The sequence below is a fragment of the Elgaria multicarinata genome, chromosome 4 (genome assembly GCF_023053635.1).
Source record: "Elgaria multicarinata webbii isolate HBS135686 ecotype San Diego chromosome 4, rElgMul1.1.pri, whole genome shotgun sequence".
Lineage (NCBI taxonomy): Eukaryota > Metazoa > Chordata > Lepidosauria > Squamata > Anguidae > Elgaria > Elgaria multicarinata.
Genome location: NC_086174.1, coordinates 142,789,320 through 142,801,383, shown reverse-complemented (window position 1 = coordinate 142,801,383; position 12,064 = coordinate 142,789,320). Strand labels below are relative to the sequence as shown.

The following is a 12,064-nucleotide window of genomic DNA, read 5'->3' as shown; positions in this document are numbered from 1 at the left end:
TAGTGATTAATTTGTGCACTGGATCAAATAGCAACAATGACTTCGAGGTAGGGAAATGAGCTCCTGGATAACCAAAGGCTCTTTCATCTCTTCTGCTATCACATCCAGACAATTAAGCATGTAAGCAATGGGCAAGTGTGATACCTGTGTAAGCAAAGCTTCACCGTCTCCAGCCAGTCCAGAGCAATTGGGTCCTTAGCGATCTTCCTGGAGAGTTGGCGAGTGAATGTGGATTCTCGGTTCATGTAAACACACCAGCGAAAAAGTTTGGGAGAGCCGCCTCCTAAGCGACCTTCATTTCTGTTATCGTTGTAAACAAGCCGTCCACAGCACAGAGCTAAAATGCTAAGCGTCACACAGAAAGAGTGAAATGGAGTGAGATTGGAAGCCAGAAGATGCAATTAAATCCATTCGGAAATGATGTATTATAACTAAAATGCAAAACAAAGAATATCAATGGTAGCAGTGTTGGGGACGTTTTGCGACTTATCCTCCCACACACACACACACACACACTCTTTCACCATCATACACAGGATTCTATGGGCCTTTCTTTGGGAACTGCCAGGACTGGTGTAAAAGAAGCACCCGTTAACATAAGAGTTTGGGACTCTTCTACACAAGACTGGATTCAACCCTTTGTATTGGTGGCTAGTGGCGCACCTATGCATATTGGGCTCAGCCAAATGTGAAGTGGAAGCTCTGTCAGCTGAAAACTGCCATGAACAGACCGGCAGCTAGACTTGCTGTCTGGCTTCCAATCCGCTTTCATGAGAGCCAAAAGAAGGTGGACTTGAATGGTCTAAGTCAGTGGTTCCCAAAATTTTAGGAAACGGCCCCCTTGGTTCCACAAACTCATGCCCAGTGCCCCCTACCCTACACTATAAAAATCATTATTCAGAATAGCGGTTTTCAACGACCCACTAAGGAAGATAATAACAATAAAATTCAAAACAGTAACAATTAATTGAATACTTTATTCAAAATCCAAAGCACCTGCCGCAGGCTTGCCGAGGGAGGGAGGGAAAAGAGAGCGATCACCTGTTTTGCAGCCGGCGTGGCAGGGCACACCAAACAGGGTATGTCTCTTCATTAGCGTTTTGGTGCTTTTGAAACATTTCAATTCACCGTTAAAAGGACTCTTCTTAAACGGTATTAATACATGTGTGGATTCTTCCCCTATATGGCTTGGGACCAAACTACCTTCTCCCATAAAAATGTCCCTGGGTTTTAAGACCTTCTGGAGAGGTGCTTCTCAGAAAAGACCACCTTGAGTGCCTCCCTGCCGCCCCCTTGCCTCTTAACGCCCTCCTATGCAATCCCACCCACCCCAAGGGGGCGGTACTGCCCACTTTGGGAATCACTAGTCTAAGTCAAAGCTGATATCGAACAAGTGTGGTGGTTAATGTCATTAATCCATTTGTGTGGTCACTTCCCTTATTCACACACGCATCCTATAGAGTAGTTGAAATTCCAACAGTGAATGCAATAAGCTGTTCTGCTGCACTGGGAGCATGAGCAAATGCACTGGGAAGTGGGGCTAAGATAGCCAGCTGACTCTGGGTTTTTCTACCTGAGGTTTTTATTGAGCACATCATTCCCTACCCACGGTTGTTTATGGGTTCCATTTTCGCTTCTGTTTTTAATTAGCAAAAATTTGGGGAGAGAGAGAGATATCCAGAAGTCCATGGGCTCTGCAGTAGATACCATAGGTCGGATTCTTACAAATCCAAAATCGTTTTAGTCCATGTCAGATTTCTCAGCAGCCATAATCACCCTACAAAAGGTGCCTCTGGGTACATGGAAAGTGTGTAAATGATCAAGACTTCAGATAGGTGGGTTAAATCCCATTGAAACTGATGGGATTTTGGCAAGCCTCACTGAATGCAGCAGAATTGCAGGCAAAGTCTAGAAGGAGAATGATGTGATAAAGCATTAGTTCAAGGGTATCCAATGTTAGTCCTACTTAGAGAAGACCCACTGAAATGAATGGGACTTAAGTGAGTAATGACTAACTTGTCCCATTCATTTCAATGGGTCTACTCTAATATTGGACTAAAATAAGTTTGGATTTCTAAGGATCTGATCTATGGTATCCGCTGCAGACCAGCCTCCTTAAGCTGCACAGAGTCCATGGAGTTTCGGATCTCTGTTTTGTTTGTTTTTACCCAAATTTTTGTAAATTTATTTCTAGGAAAATATGCAAGTTTCAGACATATGCCATGCTGGGAAATATACGTGGGGAAAAGTTAAATTGAACAAGGGAACAATACACTAAATGTTATGTACTAACATAAATTATGTAAACTGTTGTGACCCCTGTTATGGAATCATTTGTGTATTTTAGGGAGGGTTTCGTATCCATCTGTGAACAGATGCTGGAACAAGTGACACGGCACAATCCGCAAAACACACACAGGATGGATTTCACAAAATCCAAACATCCCTAAGGGTGATAGACCTGCATAGAAAAAAGAATATTATTTCATTACAAATATTCTTTGGGTTGTTTTTTTTAAACTAATAGTAGTGCTGCTAAAAATCAATCTGATCTCTGCTTTGTAGATCTGCTTACAATTCCTCATTATGCTTATTACTCCTGTGCTTATTATCTCCAATGCACATTTTGTCAAAAGAGGTTGTAGAATCATCTTATTTTCTCTCTCTTTAATTTTCTATTTTAAAAAGCAACTTTTATATACTTAAAGGAGCCAAAGAGAGGCGAAAAGCCTCTTGTGCTCTGAAATAAAGGGAAAATGGATCTGGCACCCAAAATACGCATTGCCTCGTCTGTCTATTATACATAGTATAAAAAGAAGCGTTTTCCATGTTTTGAGCTTTGTTTTATAAATAGAAATAATTATTTCTATTTCTCTCCCCCCCCACCCCTCTGGTGTGGAGTTGAGAGGTAGAAGAAATGGGTGAGAAAGCCTTGATTAAAAGTCATGTCTGCACTGAGGCCAAAAAAGACAGACAATGCCCATAATAAAATGTCGGTCTCCACAAGGCAACAATGTACAAAGCTTCCTTATTAGCACTCCCCACTGCTCCGTGCTGTAGATTCCCAAGTGCAGCCTGACATGATAAATGAGCTGGCAATCGGATGTGTTGCCTTCTCACAATTGCGGGACTCAGCGCTCTATCGCCAGCCCGTGATTATTCTGTACAGGGCACCACAATAGGTGTTATCTTGGTGCACAATAGTGTTCTGCAAAATTGCCTTTGCCACAGATTGATAAAGAATGCCTCTTCATTTTGCTTTGAGTACGTCCTTGCCTCCAGTAGGAGAACTGAGCAAGCCATTGTACATACCCTCTCTTATGACCAGTGCAACTTAAAGCCAAGAGTGAAAAAGCGTTAAACAAAAAGTTCTCGCATATATTTTTATGCATATACTACTTTCTGTTAACAGAGCAATGCTATGGATGTCTAGCTCATATGATGGGGCGCTCCAACATTGGAGCATTCCAACATCAGAATGCTCCAACAATTCATCGTCCTGCTGGCAAAAGCAGGCATTTTCACCTCTTGTGAACATTTAGAGCTAGACAGGTTTCTGCTTATCTGGCAGTGGGTGGTGAGCAGGGACAGGAATGAAGAGGCTTGTGGATGCAAGCGATCTCTCCCTCGTCTCTCCATCCACCAGCGTGCTTCCTTTCCACCCTCCGCGTCCTCATCCAAGGTTGGAACAGTGACTGGAAGAGGAGGCACCATGGGACTTTCCACAGTGGCTGGGAGAGGCTGGTGGTGGGGAATTCTCATTCAGATTTGACCCCCTCTCGAAAGTTTGTAGGTCTGTGTATAGCTGGCCAGGGGGGGAGGAGGGAGATCCAGCATATCCTATAGCCTCTGGGATGCCCTACCAGGATTGCTCTGTAAGCATATAAACAAAAATCTGATGGATAGTACAATCCAAAAGCCACTTATGGAACATGGATAGATGGATAGATAGATAGATAGATAGATAGATAGATAGATAGATAGATAGATAGATAGATATCACACACACACACACACACACACACTTCAAAAAAGCAGCAAACCAAACTTAGATAATTCATTGAGGATTTGTTCATGTAAATTTTGAAAATGCAGTTGGTTGCTGAAACTCAATTATGCAGATACAGTAAAGTCTATCATGCTGAAGCATAACTAAAAGCATCTTTGCACAATTTACCATGGGTACTTTGTGGCCTTCTTGTACAGTCTTTGTCATTCATAAAGTCTATCAAATAATACCAGGTTGTCCCAAAGTCATCTGTTTCTTGTTGTCCTCTGGTGGCTTTCAGCTGTTTTGTTAGCTTTTCTGCAGATATGATATTCCATACATTAGTGTATCACATCTATTGTTAAATGTAAGTGAGACTTGCAATTTGTTACAATAACTTGGCACGCTGCAACTAATAAGAATGTAAGCACTTCCTTGCATGGTAAAGATCCAGTATTAGGGCTTTCCTGGGATGGGAAGGGGAGGAGACTAGGGCCCTTTCTACACCTAAGGGTTATCCCAGGAAAATGGAGGGGTCATCCCTGCCTGCTCCCGGGATCCCTTGTGTGTCATCTGGATGCACAGGGATGATACCGGGATGATCCCAGGAAAAAAAGCAGGTGTAGAAATGGCCTAGGATAATTGCCTATGCCCCTCCCCCAGCCTCCTTCCCTCCCCCTTCGAAATGGGTAGAATCATCCATCTAGCAGAAATGCAGGGCACCAGAGGGCAGAGGTGAAGATCACCTCCATGCTCCAGTCACTTTGTATTGGGTACCCAGCAGCCTCCAGGTTCAGAGGCTGCCAACTATCGACATAGGACTTCATCGCTTATGTCTCTTTCTGCCTTTTTCAAGCTTCCTTCAGCCCTTAAAATTCCTGATCCCCTTTTCCCTCCAGATACTGTACCACCACCTTCCTTACTACTTTCAAGCTGTTTGGTTCATAGCTGCACCTTCTGACACTCTTCTTCAAACCACAGCCTTGATCTATAGTATGCAATTAAGGTGATGGACATCGGATGGATGGATGGATGGATGGATAGAACACTCATTGCCCACCTGATTATCTTTTTCTGGTGTGTTCTTTATTTTTCAGATAAAATTGTCAGATTTTGGGTTCTGTGCCCAAGTTTCAAAAGACGTTCCCAAAAGGAAATCGCTTGTTGGAACCCCATATTGGATGGCACCTGAAGTGATTTCTAGATTGCCTTATGGAACAGAAGTAAGTAAAACTGATGTCTTTCCCCATTCAGCAATCTATATTAGGATTTGCAAACTAAAACAAAATCCTCATACATCCCTAGCAATAGGGTCCTCCTTTCCCTCCAAAGTTTCCTTCAGTTCTGGGCTGGTCCTTCCAGGAAGGTGGCAGCTATAAAACCATTACATCATTAAGGCTGCAATCTTATGCATATATATCTACAGGGAGGAAGTCCCATTGAATACAATGGGAATTCCTTCTGAATAAACATGCCTGAGATGCCGCTACATAAGTGACCCAGTGCCCTCCAGATATGATGGAACACAATTGCCACACTCCTTGACCATTTGGCTATGCTGTCTGGGTCTGATGGGAGTTTTAGCCCAAAACTTTTGGGGTTGGATTCAGACTCTGCCTTCCGCAAGAGGAAGGGACCTTCTGTGGTCCCTCTACCCAACTTTTTGCGATCCCCCCTCCCTTTCAACTCACCCCATGCTGCAGGGATACCAATCCTTACTCTCTGTGTAGAATTTTCAGGGGGTTGGCAGGGCTGCCATGAGAAGGAGGGGGCAGGAAAGTCTGTCTCCATCAGTGTCTTTTATCCAGTGTAAATCTGGATCCAACCCACAGAGGGCACCAAGGCAGCAGCCACTGAACTTCATATCTGCTAGCTAGCCAGTCTCAAGGCTTGATTGTCCATTAATGACATAAGGAATCCTGCAATATATTTGCATCACATATGATCAAGCAAAGAAGCCAGCTGACACATACGTGTAAGAAGAGAGAGGATCTGAAAGGGAAAGTATGCAAACTCTGAGCTTCAGAAATTGAGATGACTGGAAAATCTTCCGAGTAGGAATCTTTGCTCATGGCATTGCAAATAACTTGTACTCTCCCTGTTGTCCCCTTTTCTAATATACCGATTTGGATGTATTTTATATGTGTATTTTACACTGGTAACTAAAAAACATGACTCCATGCAAGTGAAATATGCATCATGCAGTATAGCTGTATGTGAGATGATGAGAATGAATCACAAGCCTTTCCTTATGATGACGCTTTTCTTGCTTTACACTTTATTGTATTTGTGCCACAACATGTTAACAGTATAACAACTAAGAGTATAATAAGATGTTGTTCATGCATGGTATGGGTACAGTCCTCTCTAAAAGATCTGTGCAGAACTTCTCCAGGTCAGTTCTGGCAATAAGCCTTTCCAAAAGGAACAGGCAGGACAATGGGGTCTTTGAGGTCTTGACTGTCTTCGTTAACGTGCATTACTAATGGGAATCAGATATCAGGGAGTTGGCTTTGTTTTGAAAAACCCCGTATATGTTTACTGCTCAGATCATGGGAGCTGCCACATTCCCGCCAGGCTGCCCTGGGGAGACATAACTTGATTCAATGTTGGCTAGTGACTCTGATTTTCGTGGGGCTGAGGTTCCATACTGGGTTTCACTGAGACCTATCCAAAATTCTAAAGGAGCAATCCAAGGTGCTGAACCCGAACTCCCAAAATAGTTTTAGCACCCTGGATCGCTCCTTTAGGGTTTTGGGGGATACTTGGCTCAGCAATACTACAAACGAGAAGGATCTTGGAATTGTAGATCACAAGCTGAATATGAGCCAACAGTGTGATATGGCTGCAAGAAAGGCAAATGCTATTTTGGGCTGCATTAATAGAAGTATAGCTTCCAAATCACATGAGGTACCGGTTCCTCTCTATTCAGCCCTGGTTAGGCCTCATCTAGAGTATTACATCCAGTTCTGGGCTCCACAATTCAAGAAGGATGCAGACAAGCTGGAGCGTGTTCAGAGGAGGGCAACCAGGATGATCAGGGGTCTGGAAACAAAGCCCTATGAAGAGAGACTGAAACAACTGGGCATGTTTAGCCAGGAGAAGAGAAGATTGAGGGGAGACATGATAGCACTCTTCAAATACTTAAAAGGTTGTCACACAGAGGAGAGCCAGGATCTCTTCTCGATCCTCCCAGAGTGCAGGACATGGAATAACGGGCTCAAGTTAAAGGAAGCCAGATTCCAGCTGGACATCAGGAAAAACTTCCTGACTGTTAGAGCAGTACAACAATGGAACCAGTTACCTAGGGAGGTTGTGGGCTCTCCCATACTAGAGGCCTTCAAGAGGCAGCTGGACAACCATCTGTCAGGCATGCTTTAGGGTGGATTCCTGCATCGAGCAGGGGGTTGGACTCGATTGCCTTGTAAGTCCCTTCCAACTCTGCTATTCTATCATTCTATGATTCTATGATTGAAACCCAGAATGTATTCACAGCCCGACTAAAATCAGAGCCACCAGCCTTCACTGCTTGATTGTGATTTCCAACAAAGCAACATCTCCAGGAAGTTTGATGCTAGAATAAACATGACCAGGTCTTTGTAAATACTAACCTTGAGTTAGATCCAGATTTAGTCATACTTAGAGTAGACCCGTTGAGTTAGTCATGACTAACTCAACTCCCATAGCTTTCAGTGGGTCTCCTCTTAGTATGATTAAATTGGGATCCAACCCTTTGAAAATTAGGGACAATCAAGATGGGAGCAAGAAGATTTTCATAAATAAATAAATAAAACCACCAACTACTCAGGATTTTCAAGAGGTCAGAGTGCTTATAGATCAAGCATGGGAAATGCCACCTAGTGCAATTCAGTGCATGAAAGCAAATAACACTGTGTTTTCCGATAGGAGAGCAAGAACCAGGTGGGGGTGGGAACCAAGGCCTTGGCTTAGAATTTATTGTCATCCTAGCCATCCCTTGCACACCATAGCATCAGTACCCCAGGGGAGATGCCCACCAAGCAAGCCAACCAACTCTCTCTCTTTAAAAGAATAAATAAATGATAAGACCAACTTACTATGAGGATTAAGCATCTGTAGAAGGCTTCCTGACTACAGCCTTCTCTTTCACGTGGTAATAAATTTATTTATTTATTTATTTATTTATTTATTACATTTCTATAAATGGATGTCTATTGCAGGTGGATATCTGGTCCCTTGGCATTATGGTAATAGAAATGATGGACGGAGAGCCCCCTTATTTCAATGAACCACCTCTCCAGGCAATGCGCCGAATCAGAGACAATTTACCACCAAGAGTGAAGGATTTACATAAGGTGAGAGTGTTCATGCTTTCATGGACTCTGGTGCTCTTCATCCTCCAGCCCTTTCTTGGCAAATAGGACCCCAAATCGGTGACTTCCTTTGCCATCCTCCACGAACTTGGGGCCCTCCAGATATTTTGGACTACAACTTTGCCATCTGGAGGGCACCAGGTTTGGGAGGCTGTTTTAGCCCATAAAACAGGAAGCCCAGAAGACAATATTCTCCTTCAATCATGCCTTCCTGTCCTGCTGGATTTCCACGTGTAAGCATAAGGTTTTAATGGGGAAACTGTGCGTACCTGTAAATACCACAAATGGTATCACAGATAAAATGCAGGCATTGACAGATAAAATGCAACCTGCACACATAGGCCCTTATCTAAATGTTACACCCACATATGGACATCCAGCAGGGCTAGGCCTGCCCAGTGGGTGGGAGGGTGCCATCTTGCTTCCCTACCTTGCACAGGAAAAGAGAACAGGGGCGGGGGAGTGATATTGCCTGAGCTAGCAAGAATGAAGTGTGCCAAGGCCCAGTGATTCCCATGGGCATAAGATCATTCAACTCCATGCTTGTTAGACTGTAGACTTGGGGCTAAACCACATGTTACCTTAAAAATGCATTGGACCCTTGCTTTGCCTGATGCTGCAGTCCCAATCTGGATTTCCCACCCACCCAACTGTGTCTGCAATTTATATTGGTAAAAAATGAACCATTAAAATAAATGGATCCCTTTTTGGCAACACAAATTGCAGGCAAAGATTCCTTCTTGGGGTAAATTGACAGAATGCAACAGTCGGGACTGGTTAGTTTGGGGGAAAAGTGAGTATGGGGAGACATGATAGAGGTGTATAAAATTATACATAGTGTGGAGAATGTAGATAGGGAGACCTTTTTCTTCCCCTTTCGTAATACGTGGACACAGAATCATCCCATGATGCTGATTGGTGGGAGATTCAGGACAAATAAATGGAAGTACTTCTTCAGACAGCACATAGTTAAACTATTGAATTGACTACCATAAGACGTGATAATAGCCACCAATCTGGATGGCTTCAAAAGGGTGGTAGACAAATTCCTGGAGGAGAAGGCTATCAATGGCCACTAATCCTGATGGCTATGTGCTACCTCCAGTATCAGAGGCAGTAAGCCTATGTATATTGGGTGCTGGGGAACATGGGTGGGAGGGTGCTGTTGCACTCCTGTCCTGCTTGTGGATTTCCTGTGGGCAGCTGTTTGGCCACTGTGTGAACAGAATGCTGGACTAGATGGACCCTTGGTCTAATCCAGCACATCTCTTCTTATGTTCTTATGATACAATGAGCATCATGTTCTCCTCAGTGGGAACATGATGCTCTGCCAGAGAGCTGGAGGCTGCCTCCCCTTTCTCCTGAGCCAGGTATGTTTGGGGTCCATGCAGGGACAAGGAAAGGGGAAGGAACCAGTGAGCAGACACACATACTCCTGTGCCATCTTTCAAAGGAGCTTTGCTGCTACAAGTACCTCTTTTCAATTTCTTGCCACATTTCTAGTCTGAAGAGGCACAATCTACTTTCCCACCTCAGGACTTGACCACCTGTTTCTCATCTTCATTGTGTTCCATGTGTAGTCAGAGACTGTTCAGAACGCTTTTGTACGTTTGAAAACACGTCTCAGGGCTATGCACTATTATTTAACGATTCCAGGGTGCAGGGCCGGTCATTTAGACATTACCTGCTTCACACTGTCAGTTTGGCTTCTCTAGGTCTCGTCAGTACTCCGTGGCTTTTTAGACTTGATGTTGGTGAGGGAACCTTCGCAAAGAGGAACAGCACAAGAACTCTTGAGACACCCATTTCTGAAATTGGCTGGGCCTCCTTCTTGCATAGTGCCTCTGATGAGGCAGTACAGGCACCACTGAATTCAGCGGTTGTTTTTCCTTTCTGTGAAATTCTGCACGGAAGCAGGATGAAAACTGCTGACTCAGCAGAAAGCACCAGTGAGCCACAAAATGTACCACTGCTGATATGACTCAATAAACAATGACGGAAACTTCTCCAGGTTTATGAAGGTATTTCGTTCCTTGACAGCTCATACTCCTGCATGAGATGCACCTTCCACAGTCAGCCGCTGTTTTTAGCCTAGCAACATTCAAAGCGGAAGGTCATTACTTCATACCCCACTTGCAGGAGGGGTGGGCTGGGAACCCTGTAGCACAACCCAGATGGAACACCAGGATTTTGTTTAAAATCAAAAGTAAAACCGCACTTCTACTTCAGAAGGACACTTTTTCTGATAACAAAATAACAAAAGAAGAAGCACTTTTTATCTCAGTGGTAGCAGTGTGATGTATTTTGAAATGAATTTGTAATTTTCTGTACATCGCTTTTGATAATTTACAGTACTTTGATGTCATGGTGATTGTGCTAATAGAGGTGATCGGTGTAACTTAGCAAGCATTTGAGCGAGAACTTTCCTACTTTTTTATCCCTTTTGAAGAGAAAGGAACACACACACACACACACACACTAGCAGTTCAGAATGCTAAACGAGAACTTCTCGACTGTGCCAGTCCAACACATCTCTTCATTTTGCAAATGTTCAAATTGCTGGGCAATGCTAGATCCCTTTCCCCCTTGAAATAATGCGTGAAGGTTTCAGTCTTGTCCTGAAGTGTTACGTACCTTGCAAAATACATAGGTGTTCATCTTAAGGGTGGCTTCACATATCTGTCTTTTATCAACTTTTGCATGGTGGTAGTAGCAGGTCATCAGCACTCCCAGAAAGAGCATAGGGGAGGCTTGCTGTGGAAGAGGTAAGCGTGCCATTTGATAGCTACAGCCAACTCTAAGGGCACAATCCTATGCATGTTTAAGGAAAGGAAAGGAACCTCTCATGCAAGCACTGAGTCATTACTGACTCTTGGAGGGACGCCAGCTTCCGCTGATGTTTTCTTGGCAGGCCTTATAGCGGGGTGGTTTGCCGTTGCCTTCCACGGCCATTATTACCTTTCCTCCAGCTAACTGGGTACTCATTTTACCGACCTCGGGAGGATGGAAGGCTGAGTCGACCCAAGCCAGCTGCCTGAAACCAGCTTCCGCTGGGATCGAACTCAGGCCGTGGGGAGAGTTTCGGCTGCAGTAACTGCCGCTTACCACTCTGCGCCACACAAGGCTCTTTATGCATGTTTACACAGGCAGAAATCAAACCACTCCCAGCATTCCCCAGCCAGCTGTCTGGAGAATGCTGGGAGATGTTTTTTCTATCTAAACATGCATAGGCTTCTGCCCTAAGTTATTATTTATTATTATTATTTATTTATATAGCACCATCAATGTCCATGGTGCTGTACAGAGTAAAACAGTAAACAGCAAGGCCCTGCCGCATAGGCTTACATTCTAATAAAGTCATAGTAAAGCAATAAGGAGGGGGAGAGAATGCCAACAGGCACTGGGTAGGGTAAGTGTGTTACATCGGCCCTGAGTATTGTCAGCAGTCACTGCAGTTGCGTGACGCCTTACTGCAGGAGTGAGGAACATATTTCCTGTCATGTTCCAGTTTATGTCTGATGAAACCTGCCAGGGAGTCTGCATTCCAGGAGTGGGCGTGGCCAGAGCCACAGCAGGTGGAGCCAAAGGCGTCAGGGCTTGCAAAGTGGGCGGAGCTCTGCGTAAAACTAGGCTGATGTTTCATATCTGGCCTTTGGGTTCCCCATGCCTGCCCTGCTGCATGTGTGTTCAGCTGGGTGGATTTACTTATATCCAAACACCAACA

General features: G+C 44.2%; 1 protein-coding gene across 1 annotated transcript in view; it reads left to right on the top strand.

The window, feature by feature from the left end:
• Positions 1–10,370, top strand: part of PAK5 (p21 (RAC1) activated kinase 5) — a 91,927-nt gene extending 81,557 nt beyond the window's left edge. The window contains exons 7-9 of the mRNA XM_063125863.1: positions 5,086–5,211; positions 8,188–8,322; positions 10,056–10,370. Of these exons, the coding sequence (XP_062981933.1) occupies positions 5,086–5,211; positions 8,188–8,322; positions 10,056–10,211 (417 nt within the window). The 3' untranslated portion in view covers positions 10,212–10,370. The remainder of the gene's footprint in view (positions 1–5,085; positions 5,212–8,187; positions 8,323–10,055) is intronic.
• Positions 10,371–12,064: the final 1,694 nt, after the last annotated feature.